The sequence below is a fragment of the Apiospora kogelbergensis genome (assembly GCF_038363985.1).
Source record: "Apiospora kogelbergensis strain CBS 113332 chromosome Unknown utg000005l_segment0_segment0, whole genome shotgun sequence".
Taxonomy (NCBI): domain Eukaryota; kingdom Fungi; phylum Ascomycota; class Sordariomycetes; order Amphisphaeriales; family Apiosporaceae; genus Apiospora; species Apiospora kogelbergensis.
The window spans coordinates 1720453-1745173 of NW_027117422.1; the positions used below are offsets into that span (position 1 = coordinate 1720453).

The 24721-nt window shown below is 54.9% G+C and overlaps 8 protein-coding genes across 8 annotated transcripts; 2 read left to right on the plus strand and 6 right to left on the minus strand.

The window, feature by feature from the left end:
- Positions 1–866: 866 nt before the first annotated feature.
- PG998_007143 (endo-beta-1 4-glucanase D) lies at positions 867–1927 on the plus strand (the record flags this gene model as incomplete). Its single annotated transcript, XM_066873959.1, has 2 exons — positions 867–1109; positions 1184–1927. The coding sequence occupies 2 exons, from the start codon at positions 867–869 to the stop codon at positions 1925–1927; spliced, it is 987 nt and encodes a 328-aa protein (XP_066729904.1).
- Positions 1928–2454: 527 nt separating this feature from the next.
- PG998_007144 (uncharacterized protein) lies at positions 2455–2715 on the minus strand (the record flags this gene model as incomplete). The annotated part of the gene is made up of 2 exons (XM_066873960.1): positions 2455–2613; positions 2653–2715. 2 exons carry the CDS (start codon positions 2713–2715, stop codon positions 2455–2457), a joined length of 222 nt encoding a protein of 73 aa, XP_066729905.1.
- Positions 2716–4573: 1858 nt separating this feature from the next.
- PG998_007145 (general substrate transporter) lies at positions 4574–6115 on the plus strand (the record flags this gene model as incomplete). Its single annotated transcript, XM_066873961.1, has 1 exon — positions 4574–6115. The coding sequence occupies one exon, from the start codon at positions 4574–4576 to the stop codon at positions 6113–6115; it is 1542 nt and encodes a 513-aa protein (XP_066729906.1).
- A 1221-nt stretch (positions 6116–7336) lies between these two features.
- Positions 7337–9185, minus strand: PG998_007146 (uncharacterized protein; the record flags this gene model as incomplete). The annotated part of the gene is made up of 6 exons (XM_066873962.1): positions 7337–7496; positions 7563–7657; positions 7756–8391; positions 8430–8461; positions 8513–8972; positions 9030–9185. The coding sequence occupies 6 exons, from the start codon at positions 9183–9185 to the stop codon at positions 7337–7339; spliced, it is 1539 nt and encodes a 512-aa protein (XP_066729907.1).
- A 947-nt stretch (positions 9186–10132) lies between these two features.
- On the minus strand, positions 10133–13530 carry PG998_007147 (uncharacterized protein; the record flags this gene model as incomplete). Its single annotated transcript, XM_066873963.1, has 3 exons — positions 10133–10573; positions 10668–10891; positions 10965–13530. 3 exons carry the CDS (start codon positions 13528–13530, stop codon positions 10133–10135), a joined length of 3231 nt encoding a protein of 1076 aa, XP_066729908.1.
- A 1811-nt stretch (positions 13531–15341) lies between these two features.
- PG998_007148 (uncharacterized protein) lies at positions 15342–16172 on the minus strand (the record flags this gene model as incomplete). The annotated part of the gene is made up of 1 exon (XM_066873964.1): positions 15342–16172. The coding sequence occupies one exon, from the start codon at positions 16170–16172 to the stop codon at positions 15342–15344; it is 831 nt and encodes a 276-aa protein (XP_066729909.1).
- Positions 16173–16822: 650 nt separating this feature from the next.
- PG998_007149 (protein NMT1) lies at positions 16823–18023 on the minus strand (the record flags this gene model as incomplete). The annotated part of the gene is made up of 4 exons (XM_066873965.1): positions 16823–17644; positions 17712–17780; positions 17833–17935; positions 17989–18023. 4 exons carry the CDS (start codon positions 18021–18023, stop codon positions 16823–16825), a joined length of 1029 nt encoding a protein of 342 aa, XP_066729910.1.
- Positions 18024–19079: 1056 nt separating this feature from the next.
- PG998_007150 (uncharacterized protein) lies at positions 19080–21052 on the minus strand (the record flags this gene model as incomplete). The annotated part of the gene is made up of 2 exons (XM_066873966.1): positions 19080–20986; positions 21046–21052. 2 exons carry the CDS (start codon positions 21050–21052, stop codon positions 19080–19082), a joined length of 1914 nt encoding a protein of 637 aa, XP_066729911.1.
- Between the last annotated feature and the right edge of the window lie 3669 nt (positions 21053–24721).

The following is a 24721-nucleotide window of genomic DNA, read 5'->3' on the forward strand; positions in this document are numbered from 1 at the left end:
GGTGGTGACCGGAGGACTGGTGCAGGATGTATGTATGAAGAGGCGCAGGTTTTTTTCCCACTCAACCAAAAAGCCGTACTCAAAAGCGACAGCCGGAGGCAAATCCATAGATTGTTTGCTGGTGAGAATCAGGAAGAAGGAAGACGTCGTGACCAAGCCGGAGCACGGCCCAAAGACCGATGCATCTTCGAGCGCATGCTTCTATTTCCTAATGGAGGCTGCCGGACCGTGATAGATTAGCCGTCGTGCCGTGTGTCGTGTCAGTTTCCCCACACTCCGGGGTGTCAGTCGCACGACCATCTCGTCCTCCTCCCAGGTCAGCGGAAAGGGTGGTAGAGTCACGCATTCCCACCAATTGGGCTGGGCACACAGCCGGGGTGATGGGACCAGCCAGCTAGGCCATCAGGAGATCACCTTATCGTGTAGCTTCTTCGGCCCAATTTGGGGCATGAGTGGGGGACCTGGTCTCAGTCCCAGAATCCCACGAACCGAAAGCCGAGATGCTTGGCACAAGACGACTGGCTCGACGGGCCACAAAGCCAAGTTACGGGGGCCTCCTTGTACCATACGGACGACGAGTGCCGCAGTTACCCAGTGCAGTCAGTCCAATGCGACCAGCCTTGAGTGTATTCCGGTACTGGACATGGATGCTGTGCACCACCTAGAGGTGATGGGTGATGGGTTACATGGCACAGCAGCAGCGGATAAGACGATTAATCGTGTGATATAAATAACTATGCAGGCAAACCTGGGAGGGTATATATACCGTTACGCCTCCGCCTCCCTGTGATTATATTCGAGAGGCATCCAAATCAAGCAAGTCATCGACCGAAAAAGACACTTGGCTCTCGCTGCGAATCGTCGTTATGCGTTCCACCTTTGCTCTCGTGGCGGCCTTGGCTGCTCGCGAAGTTGCCTCTCACGCCACCTTTCAGGATCTTTGGGTCAATGGCGTCGACTATGGCGCGCAGTGCGCCCGTCTCCCGCTCTCCAATAGCCCTGTGACCGACGTTTCGTCCAACAACATCCGCTGCAATGCCAACAGCGGTCCCGTGGGAAAGAAGTGCCCAGTGAAGGCCGGCGACACCGTCACAGTGGAGATTCATCAAGTAAGCCGCATTCTTCCGAGAGACCCCTCATTATGGAGCAAGATTCTTTACTGACTTGTCTGCCTCGACAATAGCAACCTGGCGATCGAAACTGCAACGCGGAGGCCATCGGCGGAGCGCACTACGGACCGGTCCAGGTCTATATGAGCAAGGTAGGCGATGCGTCGACAGCGGATGGGTCTTCGGGTTGGTTCAAGATCTTTGCGGACACCTGGGCCAAGGGTAGCGGCGGGTCGGGCGACGACGACTACTGGGGGACCAAGGACATCAACACCTGCTGCGGACGCATGGACGTGCCTATCCCCAAGGACATCGCAGACGGCGACTACCTGCTGCGCGCCGAAGCGCTCGCCCTCCACACGGCCAGCTCTTCGGGCCAAGCCCAGTTCTACATGACCTGCTTCCAGCTGACGGTCAGCGGAGGTGGTTCTGCCGCACCTGCCACTGTCAACTTCCCCGGTGCTTACAAGGCCAGTGATCCTGGCATCCTTGTAAACATCCACGCCGCCATGTCTGGCTACACGGCACCTGGCCCAGCCGTCATCTCGGGCGGCTCGACACGTAAGGCTGGAGGTGCCTGTACCGGCTGCGAGTCCACTTGCAAGCCTGGCAGCGGACCTGCTGGGACATTGACAGCCGCCCCGCAGCCTTCGCAGACAGCAACACCAGGCGGTGGCAGTGGCGGCGGAAACGGCGGCGGCAGCGGTTGCAGTGTCCAGGCATACGGACAGTGTGGTGGCAACGGCTACACCGGCTGCACCAAGTGCGCATCTGGTACCTGTAAGGCTCTGAACGACTACTATAGCCAGTGCTCCTAAGCCAAATAGACGAGGCCCAAACCCGCCAACCATCAGATTGATGGAGATGCCCCTGCATATATAGCTTCAATTGTACATATGCCACAACTACATGCTGGTAGGAACAGGATTTCATGAGTGCGAGAATGTGACACCGGTTCTAGCGACAAAGCAATCTCTTTGCACCCAACGCCAGGACATCGTCCCGAGGTGCAGTTGATTTAGATTGCTCTTGCTCCTGCCTGTGGGCGCCACAGGCATGTATTGGTGCCCTCGCATGTACTTGGGTGGCCGAAAAGATGATCGTGCCTCAAAGTACATAGGCTGGCGCTCGAGTGGTTCGACTGTGTGGATTAGGGCGCGCACCCGTAGAGACCTCGTGTTTGGTGGTTGGCGCATAAGCTAATGCCAACCTGCGAGTTCGGCCACGGCGTGACAGACCAAAGGTGACGACATATCGGCTAGGACATAGTTCGTTCGCTTTGGATCGCCGGGCTATGCGAAGAAGAAAGACAGGCTGACCGCCGTCCGAAGACAGCACCGCCGGCTTATTGCTTCATGTCGGATCGTTGCGCAAAGATCTCGTTCTCTTGTTGTCGGCGCACCTTTTCAGCCTCGGCAGCGATTTCGTAGAGAAGGTCGTAGGTGGTGGCTGGGCGGTGAAGTCTGATTGAGGGGAGAAGAGAGAATGTTAGAAGGAGAGAGTCCTGAGTGTGTTCAACCCACAGACAAAAGGAATTACTCACATGAGAAGCAAGGTCGCGACAATTCCGCCAACCAGGATTAGCAGGAGGAGGACCCTCAAACATCTTGCTGAGCGAGGGAGAATCATTCCTGTCTGGCTGCTCTCCAATGGAAATCGGCAGGGCAATCGTGGATGCGTGGATGCGTTGGCGACGAGGCACGAAGTTAAAATATTGGAGTCGCCTACGATCGCTCAAACACCGCGGGGGTGAACAAGAAAAGAAACAGAGAGGCAGAAAGGATAGGAGACGTCTACAAATTGTGTATGCAGATCAGCGATCGGCCTGGCAATCGCTCAGACGCCCGAAATGCATGCTAATGCCATGTTCGTGTGCCAAACTTGGCGCATGGCCGGGCGTGACAAAGACATAATCCTGCTGCCAAGACTGAGCCTCGGCGTATCGGTGTCTTTTGTTTGTTGGGGCCTTTTGGGTGGTGGTGGTTGTTGTTGTCGCTTTTTCCTCCCGTTGCAGAAGGCGGCTACAGAAGCGAGATCAGCATGAGAGGGGGGTAATTTGGCTGCCATGGAGAAACTGCCATTTCCATCCAGCTGCCTGTCCAATTGAAATCCCACAGCAACGCCCCTAATCCCGATGTACTCAGGAGTCAAACACCGCTAGAACAGCGTTTTGGCGTCTCCATGTGAGCCCCGAGATGTAAAATTAGAAGCCCCACCAATCCCACCAAGCATCGAAGATCAGCAACTTGAGCCTCCATATGAACATATAGATCCATGGATGTAACCTTGACCACGAAAGCCTCAAAGATGCAGGATTTTATTGTATGTGTACGTATGAATTTGCCTGCGGCTACTGTAACTATGTAGGAAGTTTCCATTGCTACCCAGCAGCAGTCCAGTAAGCATTTGTTAGCGCGCTTTACGAACTCCCGTTGTTTCCGCAGGCATTAGACTGTACAGCTCCATTGCTAGGCGCCGACAAGAGCAAGCAAGGCAACAGTGAATAAGAGTGTGGGATATTCTATCCGGCCGAGCATCTGGTTGGTAATTGGCCCGCTGGCCAATGCTATAGTCAGTGATGGTGCAGGGTAGCAACAACAACAGCCAGTTCCAGGTGTTCCAAGGGACAAGATACTCGACGAGAATGGCGGAAATAGACATGCTCAGGGCACCACGCCCGCTGCCGATATTGAAGGCTGAGCGATACGCCAGGTTAACGGCAATGCTCAGTCAATTCACTAAATGGTCCACGTGTGCGGCCCGTTGCTGTTGCCTTGGCGATTAATAACCCACGAGGAATCAGGACATTACTACCAGAATGAGGAAGTATCGCATGGTGCCTGCTCGAGAGATGGCAAATCTCGTGTCTGCCTTAGAGATTGGAAGTTGGGGCCCCACGGGGTAGAGGATAAGAGACCCGGTCGATTAAAACATCGCATTGAACGATTGTATAACTTGCTAATTAATACCAATCATCGACATTGTATTAAGATATACTTCATCATGCTTAATACTCGTTGGAAACACGCTGCCCCGGATCACAGGGCGCCGTGCCAAGTTGATGACCAACAACAACAACAACAGCTTAGTGGCTCTGTAGCCTGCGCCCTTCCCAACATTGACGACATTCCCCCGCATTAAGCGTATTTCATTCAGTCTCTACATCAAATTAAGTACCCAACGTAGCCAAAGATGCCTTACCTTCACTATCGACGTTACTTCCAAACCAGAACAAGACGAATGATGTTAGACGTATGTGAAAAGGTTGCTAGGCCCACTAACCCCGGTCATGATGGATATATCAGCAGGAACTTTTCCGGGCCACTGTTGTCCGATGCCGATAGCACATATCAATGTTCCTCCTTGCGATAGCCACTGCCCTCATTCCCTGGAGATGGGCTGTCAAATGGCGACATAACCAAAGCTAAAAGAATATCAACTAATCACCCTCGCAACTGACCACCATGAAGCTATCAAGCCTACTCCAAAAGCCGCCGGGCTACATGATTGCCTGCATGGTGTGCTCCTTTGGCGGCTTCCTCTTTGGCATCGACACAGGTATTATTGGCCCCGTGACGGTAATGGACGACTTCAAAACCCATGTTGTGGGCAACCCCTCCCCGACCATCCATGGCCTGATCGTCTCCTCCATCCTGATCCCCGCCGCCATTTCTTCTTCCTTCTTCGCCGGCCGACTGGCCGACGCCCTGGGCCGACCCCGCGCCATTGCCATCGGCTCATTCATCTTCAGCCTCGGTGCTGCGCTTGAGGCCGCCTCGGTACACGTCGTCATGTTCGTGGTGGGCCGCGTCGTCGAGGGTATCGGCGAGGGTCTTTACCTGGGCACATTGGTCGTGTATATCTGCGAGGTGGCCCCGCCGCGGCACCGCGGGGCCCTGACCACCGCGCCCCAGCTGCTCACGACTCTCGGTCTCATGACGGGCTTCTTTACGTGTTATGGCAGTGCCAACATTCCCTCGTCCTTTTCGTGGAGACTGCCCTTCCTCCTACTCGCCGCCTACGCCCTGGTGTTCTCGGTGGCGGCCCTGTTTTGGCTGCCAGCCTCTCCACGCTGGCTGACGCTTCGCGGGCGGGAGAACGAGGCAGTTGAGGCCTGGGAAAAGCTTGGCGTACCTGCCGCCGACCGCGAGAAGATCCTTGATCAGCTTTCAGCCCAGGTCGTGGAAACGAACCCCGCCACTGCCGTCGACGCGACCGGTTCCACCCTCACGATGACGGAGATGGCTCCTGCCTCAAGACCGGTCCAGAGCAAGACGAAGAAGTCCCAGCTGCGCGACCTCTTCGCCTCCGACGCCCGCCCGCGTCTGCTGCTGGCCGTTTTCCTCATGACCATGCAGCAACTGAGTGGCATCGACGGTGTACTGTACTACGCGCCCCTGCTCTTTCAGCAGGCCGGCCTCGACTCCCAGGAGTCCGCCTTCCTCGCCTCGGGCGTCTCGGCAATCGTTATCTTCGCTGCAACGATTCCGGCGACTCTCTGGGCCGACCGCTGGGGTCGGCGGGCCAACACCATCGTGGGCGGGTTAGGTATGACGTGCACCATGTTTCTGCTGGGGAGCCTGTACGCGGCCGACGCCGTGCACGCGGGCCGCGGCGCAGGCCGCTGGGTCGTCCTTGTCAGTATTTACGCCTTTGCTGTGCTGTACTGCATTTCATGGGCCGTAGGTATCAAGGTCTACGCGGCGGAGATCCAACGGCCCGCGACCCGCGCCCGCGCCACCAGTATCGCCCACAGCGGCAATTGGCTCAGCAACTTCCTTGTCGCCCTTGTAACCCCTACCCTGCTCGCCGAGTCCAGCTACGGCGCCTACTTCCTCTTCGGCGGCTGTACACTGGCGACTGTTCTGGTCTGCTGGGGTTTTATGCCCGAGACCCGCGGCCGGAGCCTGGACGATATTGATCGGGCTTTCCAGGAGAAGAGCCGCGTGAGTTCAAGTGGGTTGAAACAATTCGCCAGGACAATTTCGCGGCGCCTGCTGAGGTGAACACCTTCCTCGTGTCAAGAAGTGTAGTCTTGGCGTTTCCATGGGAACCCCGACGTAATGATATTCGTCCGGCCTTCTTCTTGCCCGCATCCCCTTTCGTCGGGCTCATCATATTCATCGTCGTTTCTGTTGGGTTATATCTTCATTGAACCGAAGAGCAGAAGAATGGTTGCGAGAGTAGTTGGAGAGTGCATGATCCAAGTTGTGCCATGGGCTGATGAAGCGGCTCCAACACAAACGGGCAGCAATAAGATATACGACGATTAGTGCATTGTGATGTGTAGCCACTGGTTTGTCGTAGTGATTCGTGTGGTGATTGCTCAATGGGGGTTGGTGGTGGTGTTTCAGCTATTTCTCATCACTAGAACGTACACTACCGACGACAGAGTCACATTTATATGGTTTCGTTTCTGTTGAGATCATACCTTCATTAACATGAAGAGCAAAAGAGAAATGAACTACTGACGATAGTTATATATATGTACTGGGACTTATGATAATTTTCTACGCACGGGTCTTCGAGTCGACGGGATTCAAGGATTTGGCCAAGTTGAGGTGTGGAGGGCTTGGGTAGTTCATTTCGCCAATCAGGTATTACAGATTTAGCGCCCATGGAGCTACCCCCAGCGGAACACGCCTCGCGTTTGTAATCCCACGGTTGAAGGTCATTCATTCATCATATTCTTCCTCAATTTCTTGCCAAAAGCAAGGGTCACCCAAATCATCTGTGTTGCAGATTTACGGATTTTAACATTTTGATCGTGTCCATTCGGTGCCTTGTGGCCAACAGCCTCGTCATAGTGCCCGGGTCAGTAGCCCAGACCTTTACTCTCGGTCTAGAAGACGGTTAATCAGAAGGGCTACCAGATAGGCCGCGAAGGCAACATAAAAATAATCATTCAAACACGAGGTATCTCCAGCGTTCTCAATACTACCGTCAGATGAGCACGCGTGATGTCAAGAGCTGGAATACTGGAACGGAAAGTACTGGTAGCTAACGGCGGACAGGTTGGGGAATAAATGAGGGTCCCTTGCTATTCATGTAGTCGATCAAGGGGTCATTTGACGAGGCAGGCATTTGGTTCATCAAAAAGAATGGAAATCCCAGTATTTGTAAATTGTAGTAAGGAAGATGCTACTGGGCCACCGACTAGAAACCTCAGAACAAATGCTGGTGAAGAGTACCCCTTGAATCCTTTGTGAGCTTCTTCTTTATGTAATCTATATATTTGGGTGGCGCTTGGACATAGTTTGCCACTTGGCTTTCCTAATCTGATCACCGTACAATCTGAGGAATCCCATGGGTAGTAGAAAGGCGATATTGATGCATGCAAAAGTGAGCCAGGCATACTGGTATTCTATTCTCTCCGCAAATGGGACCCTGAGCAGACTCAGTTAGCTTACACAGCAGATTCGCAAGATTGGAGAATAAAGTTCCATCACTTACGCGTAGAACGGAACAATACTACAGTATATAAGTCTGATGAGTGACAAAATGGCACTGATTTCGGCGGTTTGAGGTTTGTAACACTTCAATGTTTTCTATTGTTAGCCAGCTTCGGGTTCGGAGTCACCGACAGGTTTGGAATCACCAGCGGTGACAACAAACGGCAAGTAAGAGATAATTCCTCTGAGCTTACATCGGTACAATAGGTATAAGTTACTGTGCCCGCGACCTGCAGCCCAAACGACGCGATGGCCATGCCAACTGCGTTGGCGGCCCAGCCTGTGCTCTTGGCGTGCGAGATGCACACACCCTGGATGACGGTGCCGACCGGAACCAGAAGCGCGAGCCAGAGCGCGTCGAGGCGTGACTCAGGCCGTCGGACTCCGTCGCCCCTGCGCCGCGCCGCGCGGTACACGAGCCAGTCGGTGAACCAGCCCGCGCTGCACTCGCCCAGGAAGCAGCCGACGACGAGAGGGAGGGATATGACAAGGCCTGTCTGCGCCGTGTTGAACCCGTAGAGGCTCCTGAACACGACCGAGCCTGTCGCGCCGAACAGCAGGCTGCCGTACGCGAAGGCTGTCATGTAGTACAGGGCGGGCAGGAGGACGCACAGGTAGCGCATCATGACGAACGGCGCCGCGAAGGCGGACAAGGTGAGCTTTTGCTCGCGGGTACCGGATCCGCTGGTTCGAAACAGGAGAAGGCCGACATATGTCCTAACAGGTCGTTTGTTGACTTCGGTCGGCAAAGCAGTGTCGACTTGGCGGGAGTAGAGGGTCTCGGGGAAACAGAAGTAGGTGACGAAAAAGAGGCCGAACTGGATATAAGACTGCATCATGTGTCAACGTCTTTTCGCTAATCCCGTACCCATCTAGCAACAATGCTAGTACCGGTAATGACTGACCGGTATCACAAAGCATTGGCTCCAACCCAAGTTCTGAGCGATGAACCCCCAGCCAGGGGAGCAAAGTGCGGAGCGTTGGTCACGCAAAAGGTGTAAACACCCATGAAGAGGCCTCTCTCATGCAAGAAGAACAGATCTACGACCGTGGCAGGGCCCAGTGCGGTCGCACAGCCAGCGCCCATGCCGTTCAGAGCGCGCGTGGCCAGGACGCCGGACCAGGTAGTGCAGTAGCCGGCCGCAAAGTTAGTCGCGGCGGCCAGCAGGTTGCCGAGCACGTAGAAAGGGCGGCGTCCGTACACGTTGGCGAGCGGGACCAGGAGCACGGGGCAGACGGCGCCGAAGACTGTCCATACTGTCAGCTCATACGAGGCCTGGACGGGCGTGATATGGAAAGCGGCCGCCAGCGGCACGAAAGCCGGGTTGATGGTCGCGGCGCCCATGGTTCCCATCAGCGTCAACAGAGATGCCTGCAGCAAGACGGCGAGCTTTAAGGGCTTGGGCCAGTTCTTCGGACAAGTGAGCATTAGCCGGCGTGGTGCATATGAAAGATATCAATGTCATACCAGCGGATCATCTTTGTTGTCTGAGGGCTGGGGCACCAGCGGCAGACCGTGCCTGTCCACCTTCAGGCGTCCATCGGATTGACGGTCTTCAAAACATACAGCTTCCGGGGTCGTAGCAGCCTCAAGTTCTGATTTCATACGATAATGGGTATCCATCTCTGGAGTCTGGTCGTGCCAAGTTGGTCGAATAGATGCGAGACTGTGGGAATCGACGGTGTACGATATTGAGGTGTCGGATCTTTATGTACTGTATTTGCGGACAAAATCATGGAACCCCTATATTAGTCCAGCAGCCTATTTGGGCAGGGTATGGTTAGGCTTCTTATCATGCACAAGCACTATATGGTGACAGGTAGGGTAGGATTACCTGCAACTTTGGGTGTTTTGGCAGCGGGTTGAACCAATCATAGGCCACCATGTCCTCGCGTACTCGTCTGCAATGGAACTAAATAGACGAGCCATGCAGCACACAACTTTTCATAGGCTGGCTAGGCAATGAGTCGGGAGAGGGGTAGATGTGAGCAGAACACCGTAACGGAGGAATGGAAAATTAGATAAACGAGGAGAAAGCGTGTAATTGAACTTTGCTTCTATTGCAACTAGTGCTTGTGCTGCTGGTGTCCTACTGCTTGATTCCTCCCCGCTTTCCCATCCATCCCACCATGCCCCCCCTCGTTGAGCCAGTCGCTTACGGCAAGCTGAACTATCCTCGTGTTCTTTGTGTCTTTGACTGCGCTCGCGCTTCTCGTCTCGTCTCTCCCAAGCCTCGGTCATCTCGATCGCCTTCTATGTTGCAGAAACAGGAGCTACCTACAGCTCTGTGGCTCAGCGATTAAGGCGCGGTCATTCAAATCTATGTCGACCGTCGGGTTATCGAGAAGATCAAGTTGGCAGTGACCTGCGGTGGCTAAACCACGGAGAGGAGAAATTTGACATCATCAAATTATTGATACGCTAGCTAGCCGCTGTAGAAAGAAACAGAATACAAACGGAGTGCCTGCAAACCTCTTGTATAATCTTTCGAAGCAATACAAACTTTGACGATAACTTGGATTGTTGTCAAGTATGCCTACCTTCATATCACCAAGCGAGATCTGAACCTTTTAACGCGTCGAAGGAAACATCGGCGGGAACGAGGACGAACTCCTCCCCCGATCCGCCCGTCTCCGCGCCCGCTCCACGAGCACGACCTTCTCGTCCTGAATGCGCACGCCGCGCGCGTGCAGCCTGCGGGCACGGTAGACAAGGGCCCAGTCGAGCAGGTAGACGAAGACGGTGGGGACGACGAGCAGCGCGACGGCGAAGCCGATCAGCACGGCATACTCGAAGTAGACCGTTTGCGTGAGGCCCACAGTGATGGTACTCACCAGCCCGAAGCCTGAGAGCCCTGCAGCGACGGACAGGACGACTAGAAGTCCGTTGGTCGTGTGTCGGATCGTCGTGAGCGTCGAGCTTGGCATCACCTCTTCGGGGGCGCGCGTTTTAACGAAATAGTGCAGGAGCACTGCGAAGAGGCCTACGATGGTGGCGAGGAGGCCCAGTACCTGGCGAATTTCATGCGTTAGCTATTCATCGAGGACATAATCAAACTGGCGAGGAAACGTTGGGCTTATTAGTTAAGTGGCGAGCTGTACATACACCATGAACTGACTTGAAATGCGGCGCAGTGTTGGTTGCAACTATACCAAAGACGAATTGCATGATGATAAGCGGAAAGCCGACAGCGAGCCATAGCACATTGACGCGCCTGGGGTTCTTGGCCATGACGTGAGGTTTATGGATTCGCAGAACAATATTCCGACCGGCTTCGAGTGCGAGAGCCAGTGGGATGAAGCCCAGAAGCCCAGCAATACCAAATGTGACTAAAGATGGATTTCGTCAGTCGACCATCATGCCCGAAAGCAATGCGTGAGCGCTTCCGAGTAGTATACTTACTATGCAGCGAAACAAAAACAAACAAGGTAGTGAAGGTCCAACCATCCACCGAGATCGCGTTGACGGCGTGGAGTACGCCAGAGTCTGCCAGCTCGATACCCTTGCGGGGGTTTAGCTGGTAGCGGTGACCATCGCTAGTGAACTCGACGACGCCTGGCGGGAGAAAGGGCTTGACCTTGTCGATGCTGAAATCCTGGGGCTGCTTGAACGTCGACTGCGCGAAGAGTGCGAGGCCCCCGAAGCCCCGCGGCGTCATCAAGTCGAGACCCCGCTGCACCAGATGTGAGAGCGTCTCGCTTGTGATCAGTTTTGTGATGTTGATCTTCCCGAGCTCGCCGGCTTTGGACTGCGGGACCGGTGTCGGAGTGAGTATCGGAGTGGTATTCAGTTGCCGTGGGTCCAGGAGATCGTAGCTGGGCGGGCCGGCAGGAAGAAGAGCATTACGCGGGACCAAGCTTCGTACCGTCTTGGTGAGATTCATGGTGAGGCCTTCCAATTGGCCGCTCGTCAAGATCTTCTGTAGTGCGAGGACGCCACCCGTCCCTAAGCCCTCACCCAGCCCGACGGCGGCGCCGTTCAGGGAGTCGTTGAACTGAACCGGGGTGTTGGGGACGGGACCGGCCGGCACTGTCGCGTTCCCGTTGAGGATCGAATTGAAGCCGCCCATGGCGGTGACGGCGTCTGTAGCGCCCTGAGCAAGGCCTCGGCCCAACCCGTTGGCGGCGGCTTCGACGTTTATCTTGGGCAATAGACCTGACCCCGCAGTCGACGCCAGGACCTTGGCAAGGGTGCCATTGGCCAAGAAGCCGGAGGTGAGACCGGTTCCAAAGTCCTCGGTGATGGCGCCCACGTCGTTCTTGGTGCCGTTCGGTCCGACGACCGGGCCAGGGTCTGGCTGGAGGCCGAGCCCAATGGGTACGCCCGCACCAAGGCCCCTGCCGAGACCCGATGCTGCTTGCGGCAGATTGTCCAGAAGAAGCTTTGGATTGATGGCGGATCCAATACCGCTTAGGTTCAGATTGCTCGTCACCGAAGAGCTCAGCCCATAGCCAAGGCTTCCTGCGATATCGGCCGCGCTGGAGCCATTGGGCGGCGCGACGTTGTTCAGCTTGAGCCCCGTGACGGCGCCATTGCCCAGCCCCTGACCAAGGCCTAGCGCAATCTGAGGTACCTGCGCTGTGATTCCACTTCCACCAACTTTGGAGAGCAGGTCTTGGATGTTCAGACTACTGGTTACGGAGTTGCTGATCCCGTATCCAAAGGTTCCCGCTATGGCTGGGATGCTGGTGTTCTCCGGTGGCGGTGGCACATTGGCAATTTTCAAGCCTGTCACGGCCCCGTTCCCTATCCCAGTAGCAAGATTCAGGACGGCGCTGGGCAGCTGCTGGGTTAATCCGCCGGCGCCACCTGGGATGATATTGACGAGATTCTGGATTGGGATACTGCTCGTGACGGAATTGGACAATCCAAAGCCGAACACTCTGAGCAGGGAAGGGACGTCGGTGTTGGTCTCCGAGGGAGGCGGGACCTGGCTGATGTTGAGCCCAGACACGGCTCCGCTCCCGATACCCTGCGACAGGCCCAGCACACTCGCCGGTAGTTGTTGCTTGAAAGAGTTGGAAGTCGGATTGTTAAGAACTTGTGAGATATTGATGGCGCTGGCGACGGTATCCGACAGTCCGAAGCCGAGATTCCCCGCCACGTCTACCAAACTGCTGCTATTCGGCGGCGGAGCTCGTACCGCCAGCTTCAGCCCGTTGACGGCACCGTTGCCCAAGCCGACGGCCAAACCCCTCGCCGCGGGCGCGAGCATTGGGTTGCCAGTCAGATTTCCCAGATCGATAGACCGCGTAATCACAGCTGCGGCGTTGCTGCCCACGGCCACGACGACCGGGCTCAGGGCGCTGCCGTCGTCGCCACTTTCCTTCACGATCTGCTGCCCGATGGCTTTGGCCTGGTCGGCCGACTTGAGCTTCAAACCCTGCACCGCTCCCTGGCCCACCCCGATCCCCGCCGCGGAACCGACATTCGCCAGAGATCCTCCCGCAGCGTTGATGACGGCTTGGATTCCTTTGTCGGCGATGTCCTCCAGCAGACCTCGTGGTGCCAGCCGTCTCTTCGTGTTATCGGCCTCTCCGCTTCTCTTCCATAGACCCACCAGCCCACCAGAAACATCCCTCGACTGTGGTCTCGCATTCGTGTGGAGTTCCTCTTTTATAGTTCGAAGGACCTGGCTGGCTTCCCTGAGAGACTCGGAACCGGATCGACTCGCCCATACCTCCGACGCGTCGGCTCCGAACTCAACAAAGGCCAGTATGTTCCGCTGTATCAACTCATCTTTGGCGATCGCGTCGGCGGTGGACCGCTTCATGATGTTAGTCGCTACCCAGGGCTGTTGGAGCGACGGCTTCTCTTCGGGCCCGTAGTCTGCAAACTGCCATTTCGATCGCAGAATCAAAAGCGTCGACAGGCCGAGGCTTAGCAAGCAGATTGCAATGACCAGTTTCCTCCGCACACCTGGATTAATCTCTGCGTGTGGAGTGCGGCGAGTCTGCCGGGAACTCATAGTGCGATGGGGAGCGAAATGGCTTGTCTTGTTAATTAGATCATTAATATTGGTTGTTTCCTGTATCATCTCGCAGTAAGAGGCGGAATCCAGAACGCTGTTATCATGAAAGTGAAAAGAACATGAACATGATCAAAACAAGTTTTGGGATGCGAAAGCAATACCCCTCATGTATAAATTTTGTCATAGATGAGCACGATACCCAGGCCGTGGCCGATCGTGTCCCAGGACCAGCCCGTCTGACATAAGTAGGGGTTCAGGCCGCGAGCTCTTCACCCAACAGCTCGTCCGATTTTCAACGGCTGGAAGCAAGGTTAAGCTTCAACCTATCCCACCCGCGAGTCTCCCCCTTTTACCCCAGCTTCCAAACCTAGGCTCGCGGACGGGCCATGGCATGTTCCATTTGACCAAGTGACATGACACCACAATGGAGGCCAAAGCTGAGGTCAAATCGATGACCTCACTTGCCCTAGCAAGGTTCAGACAGGGAACCTTTGCCACGTGTGTGTATTTTGTTGCTCTGATCGAGATTTAGATATCGACAGTTGGACGCATTGCCAATCTCTGGTCGCATACTTGAGATTGATATTCGACTTCAATGGAGATCATGACTCTTTTGTGTAGAGTTTGTTAATCAAATATGGAATATGATATCGTGCAATATGAGGCTTGGATGAGCACCTCCATGCAAATTTTGAAAGATTAGATATTGGATCGGCCTACCACATCGTTCGTATAACGGACGTCTCGTCTAAAAAGCTAATAAGCCATTGTCTTCAATCTGAACTGACGCCTCTCTTCATCTTCGGCAGAGGCCGTCGCTCAGCCAAACAGACCTGATGCGACCGAAAACAGAGATGAGACTCGGGGTCCCTTCGTCAGTCTCTTATCAGGGGCCAATCGTCGACGTCTGATTCCTTCCTTTTACCCGTCACATCACCAACTTTCTTGTTTTAGCTCCAGAAAGTGAAGCGTTTCTAGCGTAGGGGCTAGAACGTTTGGCGGTGCTGGTTTTGAACTGTTTTTGTTTCGAACCCAATACGTCGACGCTGGGAATTCCAGCTCAAACAAATCTTGTCCCTTCTTATTTGGAATCATCCGCAATACATCATTTCATCCTTCCATGTCTTCGCCATCCTTTTCTCGAGATGATCAACCGGATGCTACATGCGCTAATCGCACCAATGTCACGTTCGTTCTTCCAGCGTTGGCAATTGAAGTCGGGTGATTGCACGGTTTCTTGGCTCATCTTCTCGTCCGCCTAGGCGTGCTCCCTATGCAGACTGAAGTTTCTATGCGAGTCAAACCGCCCAGGGTAGAAGCTGAAGCCGCCACCCTCACCGCCGTCACCCTACTGCGTCGAATCACTCCCTGCCTGCATCAAGTCATATGGGCTTAGCGCAGGTGGCGTATTCCGGGACGTTTAGAATGTGACGAGAAAAGATTCATATAAGTTAGTATCTGTGCTTCACAGCGCTGATAGAAAGCCCTACATTTCACTATCATAACTGTTGGGAGTGCATGTAGGCTTTTTATTGTCCACGTACATAGGTGCCCTAGGAGCACATACGTTATTTGGAATACATAAGTTCAGACATCTTTCAATGACCCTTCTAGAGCAACGATTCAGGGATATCCAATTGTGGCCCCATTGACGTCTAAAAGTTGCAACTATCAGACTTCTGAGCCAATGGCCTCAATCCCGGTCAATCTCCAGCTAATGAGTACGATCTTTTAGAAACAACACCACTTCGCTGAACTCGTACTCGTTATTTTGCGCGACGCACATGTCCACCTCTGCCAATGAAACATTAACACTTTCCCGTAGAGCTCCGACGACTCATGTACGCGGCGTACTGGCTCGACCGTGAAAGCGGAGGCGTGTTGTCCTGCCTCCGCCGCCGCTGCCGTCCTCTGCGATCCGTGTTGATGCGAGCCAAGAGCTGGCTGCAAGAGCCGCGAAAGGAGCCCGAAGATCGGGATATACGGATAGGAAGCAAGTCTTCATCAACACTGTCTCTCTCCTTTCCCTTTTCGTGATCGGCGTTGGTGATGCTGCCCCTGAATGTGGGTGCGGAGCACCGTGATGAAACTCTCCGGCTATCATCTTGATAATAGCCGTATCGATAGTAAGGTGGAAAGCTGCGAGATGTTCTCCGCCCTGGCTCACTACTACTGCTCTGCTTCGAACTGGGCTTGCTAGACCCAGAGCTCAGTCGCCTAGCCAGGCCGCTGGCGGCGTCCGAGAGGCGGCGCATAATACTGCTGCCGCTACCTCTGTTACCTCTGACATATTCATCTTCCGAGCTATCCGGACTCCAGCAGCTGATGGAAGAGACCATGGCACTGTGGGGTTGCGGCGAATGGCGGAAGTGAGATCGAGTGGGAGTAATGTAGCTATCGGAGCGAGAGGCATGGGAGACCGCAGTAGCGGAGTCGGAGAGACGAGAGCTCGGAAGAGCATTGGGATTAGCAACGTGAAAGTTGACATAGGTACTGCTGATGCTGTCACTACTCCCTTGATGGCTCAGGGGAGTAGAAGTTGGGTTGCGTTTATATGATTGAGGCAATATAGCTCGCTGAGAGAGAGGAGGCGGCACAGCCTGTCTGTTTGGCGACACGATTGGACGTCTTTTATTCATGTTTAGTTGTATTTAGTTGGTAGGGCAGATCGGACTTTCGTTTATTTGATGACCAATTAATTCTGCAAACCGTGTAGGTCAGAGTAAGATGCTATCAATTAAGTACGCGGTCAATAGGCGTTTGCAGGGTAGAAGCAAACGACCACGTTCTTGTTGCTCCCCCTCTTGTCTCAAACAACGTGTTCTGGTATGTCCAACAGAAAGTTCCAGGCATTGATAATTGTTTCGCTCGTAATAACTCCTTTATCTTTGCGCAGGCTGTGTCTTTGGCATAGCATGAATATTCAACGTGCCTCATGCCCCAGGAATATGGCCGCTTTGGCTGGAATGGGATCACAGCTGGAGTGGGATAGCAGCTTGAAAGGGGTAGAAGCTCATAGCCCAGAAGTGGCGAAGTATTGCTAGGAATATTTATTACACGATCATGCAAACAATAATAACATGGATGATTATTTCGCACTGAAGATGTTGATCTGTATCAGATATCAATTACGATAAGCGAGTGGCAATGACAATAGTTACATGCATCGGAAGACAAATTTAAGCGAGAGAATGTCCGAGTCGTCTCATTACCAAGCATCATGGTCTTGCCCATTTAGTCACAGCACATCACGCCCCCAAAGCCGAAGTGCATAAATGACGGCTACCCCTTAAACAGCCACCTGTGCATTGAGTCGACAGAACCCGCCCTTAGCCGCGACGCCCTTCTGTAGCTCCACCATCTTCTTCTGGTCGCCCGTGGGGTCCGAAGACTCGCCGGCAAGGTCCCAACCTAGGAAGCCGTTGGTGTAGTTGGGCGCAAAGCCTGGGCTCAGGACGCCGAGGCGCTTGCCGTAGCGCGTGACCTTGTCCCAGTCGCGAGCCACGTTCTTCAGGTCGGCCGAGAAGTAAGCGTAGCTGCGCTCGAAGATCTTGCGATTGAGCTCGGTTCCCATTACGGGCTTGAAGTCGACGTATTCGGCCCAGGCGGCGTCCGGGTCCGCGAGTACGAAGTCGGTGGCGCGCTTGACGGCGCGCAGGAAGGCGCGGACCTTGTCCGGGTGCTCCTCGAGGAAGGCCTCGTTGCCGATGTACAGGATGGAGCAGAAGCAGCAGCAGCCCAGCTCGGCCAGCTCGTCGATGCGCAGCATCTGCACGTCGGACTTGGGCCGGCCCTGGCCCGCGAGCCACTCCTCGAGCTCAACCATCTGCACGTTCTCCAGCCCGATGCCGGCGTCAATGTCGCCCTGGATGATGGCCCGCGACACGTTCATGCCGCAGCGCACCGCCGTATAGTCCGTGGGCTGCATGCCGTAGTGCGACGTCAGCTCGTCGATCTGGATCTTGCCGAACTCGCCGACGTAGCCGATGCGCTTGCCCTTGAGGGTGCGGAAGTCAGGGGTGATGCCCGAGTCCTTGAGGTAAATGACGCCGGTGAAGGGCTCGTCCAGCAAACTTCCGACAGACTGGACGGGGAAGCCACGGGCCTTGGCCTACAGACGCGACATGGTCAGTCGTAGCCCACAGTGAGCTTTGAAATGTTGATGGGGGTCAACTCACAGCAAGGGTATGGATCATGGCTTTGAATCCAAGGTCGGCTTTTCCGGAGCCGATGATCTCAGTGACATCCTAAAGTTTTTGTCAGTACCTAAGTGGTTGGCCAATCACGCAAGTTTCTCACACTCGGGTCGTTGGGCTCAAGAAGGGCGACCTTGATGCCCTCATCCTTGAAGTAGCCCTTGGCTTGTGCCAAGTACAGCGGGGCATGGTATGGCGTCGCGTGCCTGTTCAGGGTCAGCCAAGTCTCATTGTACACTGCTTCTCGGTCAGTTCTAACCAGTTGGTCAGGAAGGTGATCTTATCAGTCGACATGATAGGAGATCAAGCAAGATGCTGCGTGTGTCAGTGCCATCGTCACGATAGGGGCAAGGGGTGGGATGTCAAAGAAGCATGTCCTTTCGCTGGTATTATCCAGATCAAGTTCACCGGTATTTCTCAGATCGACCCGTTTGCCATGCTACCATCAAGAGAACGGTGGCAGCATGGCAAAGCAGGTCGAACACCCGGCTGCAATCTTTTGCATAGTTACCTTGACCAAAGACTCCCCATCATGACATGTCTCCATGACTCTCCATTATATTCGTACCGTAAGTGGTGGATAATTGAGTAACTGAATATATGATGGTGTCCAACGTGATGAGGCTTGGAGGAAAGAGAATTGAGGAGAGCTGATTGAACACGGTCGGGGAAATAGCGTATTTATGTCCATTGACATCAGAACGTTCCATGAGCTATTATCCAGACAACAGATGAGGGGTAATGACAAACTTGTCGTAAGCGAGGCCTTTGGCGACACACCCGTTCACTGGGCCGTTGCCTTCCCCTTATGCAGCACTATGTCACAACTGGCAAGTGAATGGCTGACGATCCCGAAACTTTAATAAACTGTTCGACTGCCCGTTCGGCGACGCTGGCAAAACAACATGTCATTGGCGGTGGATCTCGTCCTCCGCTAGCAAAGGCCCGATTTTAGCTGCATCTCGGATGTCGCTAACATGCCAATAACCAACCAGTTTGACTCCCTCGTGTAGCCGGAGCTCGGCCTAACGACAGTCTACCACATTGTTGCAACGCCATTCAACAATATCCGCTCAAATCGGGAGCATGTCGGAGGTGTGAAGTAGTTTCAGTTGAAACAGTCACACAGCGCCAACATTTTCTATGCATCTCCCCAGATCGAAGCATTGTGAAAAGCAACATAGAATATGCCACTGTAGTACACCAAATATTTATTTAGGTCGGCTAAGGAACGTAAAGGAGCACTTCACGAGGGGTAGAATTCGCAAAACTCTGAACTTTAAATGAAAACGAAACTCAGATATTACATAACATCGTATTTGCCCCTCTAAAAGCATCAGCACGACCCATTCAGAGCTTAACCCGGCCACCTCGTAGCTCCTGCAGATGCTTTTGCTGGAATGGCATGTACGACTCCGATCCAGGGGGTAGCCAGAACATGGCATCCGGCTCCTTGTCCAGAGCCTTCGCATTGCTCTCCATAAGCTCCAAGTCCACGCCCTCGGTTCTCAGACCCCCCTTTTTGATCTTCATGTTACCCGTGTACTCCAGCTGCTGGACCACACGAATGAATAGGGGCACCGCGTACTTGGGCAGCCGCTCACGGCAATGCGCCGTCAGAGCCTTCCAGTCGACGTCAGGGATCGCTGTACCTTCACGCAACACCACCGCGGCACAGCCAGCGCGTCCGTCCATGTTGGGCACCAACACGCCGTAGACGTTGGTCTCGTCGATCTGCGGGAACTCACCGACCACGTCGCTCACCTCGTTGGTTGACACATTCTCTGAGTGCCATCGAAAGGTATCGCCGAGTCGGTCCACAAAGTACAAGCGGCCTTCCGAGTCAAGGCGCATCAGGTCACCGGAGCGGAACCACAGGTCACCCTTCTTGAATACGTCGGCGACGTATCGTTTCGAGGTCGCCTGCGGGTTGTTGTAGTACGGACTGGCGGCGGCAGGGGTCGTAGGGTTAGCCCAGTGGATCATCTCGCCCGCCTCGCCTGTCTTGGCGCGAACGGCAAAGCCGTCTGGGCCGCGCACCATGTCCTGCGTGTCCGGGTCGATTAGGACGCGAGTCTCGAAGCCGTAGTTTTTAAGGTTCCAGATCGGACCGCGCACCGCGATGGCGTTGCGCGAGAAGTCGCCGCGGTTGGCATTGGCGACGAAGCCCGGCCCGTCGCTCGCGGCGTAGAGCTCGTTGATGCACTCGATACCGAACCGCGCCCGGAAGGGCTCCCAGACGTCGGGGCGCATGCCGTTACCCCAGGCCATGCGTACTCGGTGACCCTGGTCGAGTGGGCCTGGCGGCGCATTGACGAGGTACCGACACAACTCGCCGACGTACTGGATGTGGGTGGCGCCGGACTCGTGAACTTCGGGCCAGAAGGTCCGGTGAGAGAATTTGCGGGACAGGACGACGGTAGCGCCGCTACCAATGCAGATGAGGATGCACAGTCCGTAGGCTGCCGCGTGGTAAAGCGGTAGACAAGTATACATCCGATCGCCCGGGCCAAGATGGATCCTGTTCCCGAACCCGCCCTGGCTGATAACCAGCTGATGGGTTCGCGTAGTGGCCACGGCCTTAGGCAGACCGGTGGTGCCAGAGGTGTACAGGAGTACGGACAAGTCTGTGGGATCCAAATTCTTCCGCCTGGATCGAGGGATTGGGCCAATATCAGAGAGGCTCTCTATCTGGTCGCGATCGAAGTGCACCACTTGACAACCGGACTGGGCCAGCTCTTGCTCGACGGGGTCCACGAGATGGCGCACGTGGTTTTCGGTCAGCACGTATCGGACTTTTGCAATTTCGACACAATGAACCAGGGCCTTTCCAGTGAGGTTGCAATTGAGCAGAGCAGCACATGCACCGATGCCATTGAGGGCGTACAAGAGCATCAGATACTCAGGGCAATTGCCACTATCGATAGCCACCACTTCGCCGCGCTTGACGCCGAGGTCATTGATGAGCCAGTTCCCGATTGGTTGCAGAGCTTGAAAAAATTGCGCGTATGTCCACTGGCGACCCTCGAAGATCAGGAACACGTTCTTGGCCGTGGACGAATTGGCGTGGTCCTCTAGCATGTCGTAGACGGTCAATTTGCCAGCCCATGTTTTCTGCTTCACGTAGAGCATGAGGCGCAGCATCCGCCAGTATGGACTGGGACTCCATAAGTCCTTGCGAATATGGTATTTTCCATCTAGGTAGGCCGCAACGGCTGCAGTGCCGATGGCGGCACCTGCGGTGGTCACTGTCTCGACTTGTCAGTGGGTAAATCAGATGGTGCAATGTAGCATCAGCGATGGTGGCTGAACCTACAGTCCATTGACAGTTTGGGTTGGGTGGCGTCAAGGTTTCAACGGCAAGACAAGCCTGGAACCCAGATAAACAAAACGCTTGATCTCGTTGTATCGACAGTAATGGCAAGACAGGGCGCTTGACTGCAATTACAACTGCAGAATGAACTGGCGGACGTTTCTATTGAGAATAGTGAACCAGAAGAACTTGTCATGGTGCAGGCCTCGTGCCATCCCCCTCGCCCTTGTACGGCAGGTGCGACTCTGCATGAATTCAGTGCCTACTTCCGACCGAGGCACGATTGCTTATTCCCCCTCGATGTCTCGTCTCTCGAGGAAGGTGGGGCCAACGCCTGCCCCGCACCCGCATTTCTGCAACCCAAAGCGGTAATTTCTCAGCCATGACTACCATGTCATTAGCCACAGTGGCTTAGACGCTTGCATTGCACAACAACCACATTGACACACACACACACACACAATTTATTAACGCCCGGGCGGCGAAGCCGAAAGGGCAACTATCGATAATCTATAGTACATTCTTGAATCGCTTACTTGTCACCTAAAGCCCATGCATGCTCCATTTTCAGTTGGTCACTCCATTTCCGTCAGCACGTTCCTGTTTAGGATCCCGTGTTAGTAGCATTTCCTGCCAGGCCAGCTTGAAGGCCCTTCTCCAAGTGTCCAGCATCCTATCCTCGGCAGCTGAAGCGGCGCCTGCAGTCTGAGGCACGGGGTAGTTAGTATTAGTATAATAGGTTAGTAGATGGCCTTATGGGGTGCCCCTTTGGGTTGATTGGTATGCGTCCAGTCGGCCGGTCGCTATAGCAAATCGTACCGTTGCTCGGACGGCCTCCATGTCGGGAGACCAAAACCTGCCGTCCGATGGTGACTTGCCACCCAAGTAGAAGGACAAGTTGCTCCTGTGGGTGTCCGTGCACTGTAACATCTCTGCTCGGTATGCTGTCCATCTGCTGCATCGGAAGAGGAAGTGCTCTACCGTCTCTCTCGCGCATCCGCAGTCGCACTGATCGGTCGGTGCCGCTTTGATCTGATATAGGTATTCGTTCAACCTCGCTTTCCCTGTTCGGAGCTGGGCCAGAACGCTGGCTTCTTTCCACGAAAGTCGGTCGTACAGCTGCCTCGTATGTTTTCCCGGAAGAGCTGTGTCGACGCGCTTGGAGTGTTTCCCGACACCTTCCGGCAACTTGGTTAAAGCACCCCGTTTGGCCCATGCCAGGTTCAGTGTTGTTGACTTCGCACCCGGCATCTTGGTCCCTGGCTCGGCGCCTAGCCGTGTCGTGGTCTTCGCTTCCTTCTTCGCGCGGTCCATAAGCCTGTTTTCCTTACTCGTCGGGAACCAGGCGATCGTTACGTTATTTCCTTCCCTTTTCAGGTCCGCGATAGCTTGATAGGCCCGGCAGATATATTGCTGTCCGGACTGTTGGCGTGGTTTCTTTAGCGTGAGTGCTGCTGCCCTATTCCTCGTAAACAGCAGGATACTCCGGTAGCGAAGCTTCGGCAACGAGTGTAGCATATCTGCTATAGCAGCCAACTCTCCAGTATATGGGTTCTGCTCCTCTCTCGAGCCCAGAGTGACGGCACGGGTCTCGAGCAAAGGGCTGGCTCTCGTCGATGACCTCACTTCGACAGCGCCTGCGTACCCAACTAAACCGTTCTTGGCCGAGCTGCTGACCGCAATGCGCACGGCCCAGTCGGTGTGCTCGACCTCAGTTTCCGCGTCCGACTCGTCCGCGATCGTCCTTGTCCGGCTCTCCCACGGGGCTAGTGCGAACGGTTCGATAGTTTCCAACTCTTCCATCGGTATGTCTTTGAGCAGGTCCGCTACTTGGTAGAATGGCGATCGATGGTATCTCCGGAACTTCCGTATTCGCGCTGTGCTGCTGCGAAGGGGGTTGGTCGTTGGGAGGGTGTGGATGTCCGTCCACATTCTGATCGCTCTCCGCCAAAATCGGTCTTGGGCTGCGGCAATGTGGGCCTCTGCTTCCGCTACGATCGTAGCCACCGTCATGAAGGTTCCCACGATTGCCTGCGCCCCTATTTTCTGGATTCGGTTGACCGGCGCCGCTGCTCTGTACCTGCACTCGTGCATCCAGACGTTCGATGCGTAGTCCACCACCGATGCTACCGTAGCCGTGAACAGCTGTCGCGCCGTGGCAGGGGAGAGGCCTTTAAGCCGTCGTAGTTCCAGCACGGCCTCTAGTCCTTTAGCCGCTGCTTCGGCGATGTGTTGCCTATATTTGAGCTTCGTGTCCATAATGACCCCGAGGATCTTAACGTGCTCCCTGGGCCGCACCTCGCGTCCTTTAATGGTAAAGGGTGTCGGGTCGGCTTTATACGGCTTACGCGCAAAGTGAATGATGGCTGTCTTGTCCGCTTCGAACGTCGCACCGCTCTTCCTTTCCCACGCGAGGGCGTCGTTGATGATGGCTTCTATCCCTTCGCGATTGCTCTGCGCCGTTGGGCCTGTGACCCAAGCCGTAAAGTCGTCTACAAAGGCGACAGCGCCCCCGTAGCAGTCGATTCGTCGCTGTACCAGATCCGCATTGAAGAAGAGGAACAGGATCGGAGACAGGGGAGACCCTTGGGGTAGGCCCGCCTGTGGTAGGCTCCGGCTTTCGGACGTATGCCCGTTTACCAGAACCGTCGCCGTACGACCTGAGCAGAAAGCCTTAATCCAACGGAGCAACTGATCTGGTATTCCTCGCGCTTTCATCCTCTGGAGCAACCTGACGTCGAATACCCCGTTATACGCCCCTTTAACATCGAAGCTTACAAGACTGAGGACTTTACGACCTCGCCACGCAGCGTAGACTTGTTCTTGCAGGAGCATAAGCGCCTGCTCCGCTGACCGTCGTTTCCGGGCGCCGAAGTGGTTAGTTGGGAGGAGCCCAAACGTCTCGACTAGATGGGAAATCCTTTCCGCAATCACCGACTCCATCACCTTTCCCAGTGTGGATAGTAGCGAGATCGGCCTCCAGGCTTTCGCTATCGTATAGTCCTCTTTGCCGGGCTTTCTGAGAGGGATAATCTTCGCGTGGCGCCATTGGGTTGGTAGCTCTCCTTCCTCGAGCGAGGTATGGAACAGCGTGAGAACCCGTTGCCTGACCACCGGCCACACTCCCTTCCAGACCGCCACCGGCAGGCCGTCCTCCCCGGGCGCCTTCCAAGACTTAGCCGCGAACAGCTGCCGCTCGATCTCTTCCATCGTGATGGCGCGCATCTCGATAGGCGCCCTCTGCGGGCGGTCCCCTTCGTCGGCAATCTCGTCCGGGAGCGGTGGAAAGAACTGGGTGAGGAGTTCTTCCGCCTGCTCCGTATGGTTAGAGGTGGTCGTCCCGTCTGCTCGAACGAGCTGGGGGACCTTCCCGAATGCCGTGTCGTCGCCCGCCTTGAGATACTTTGCCGCCTTCCAGATATTATCGTTGTCGGCGAGAAACTCGTTCCAGTGCTTCTTCTTTTGCTGTCGAATCGCATCGTGGTACTGTTTTGCGGCGCCCCTCGCCGTTGCCTCTAGGTCATGCCTGGTGCAGCCTGCCCTTCTCTCGGTCCGGGTTCGGTTTCTCCAGTATGTGTAGATGCGCCGAAGTTGTGTCAGGTCCGTCGTCCACCATCGTTTCGCATACGGCGATGGCTTGGCTTTGGGAGTCAGTGCGTGCACCGCTTCTAGTACGACT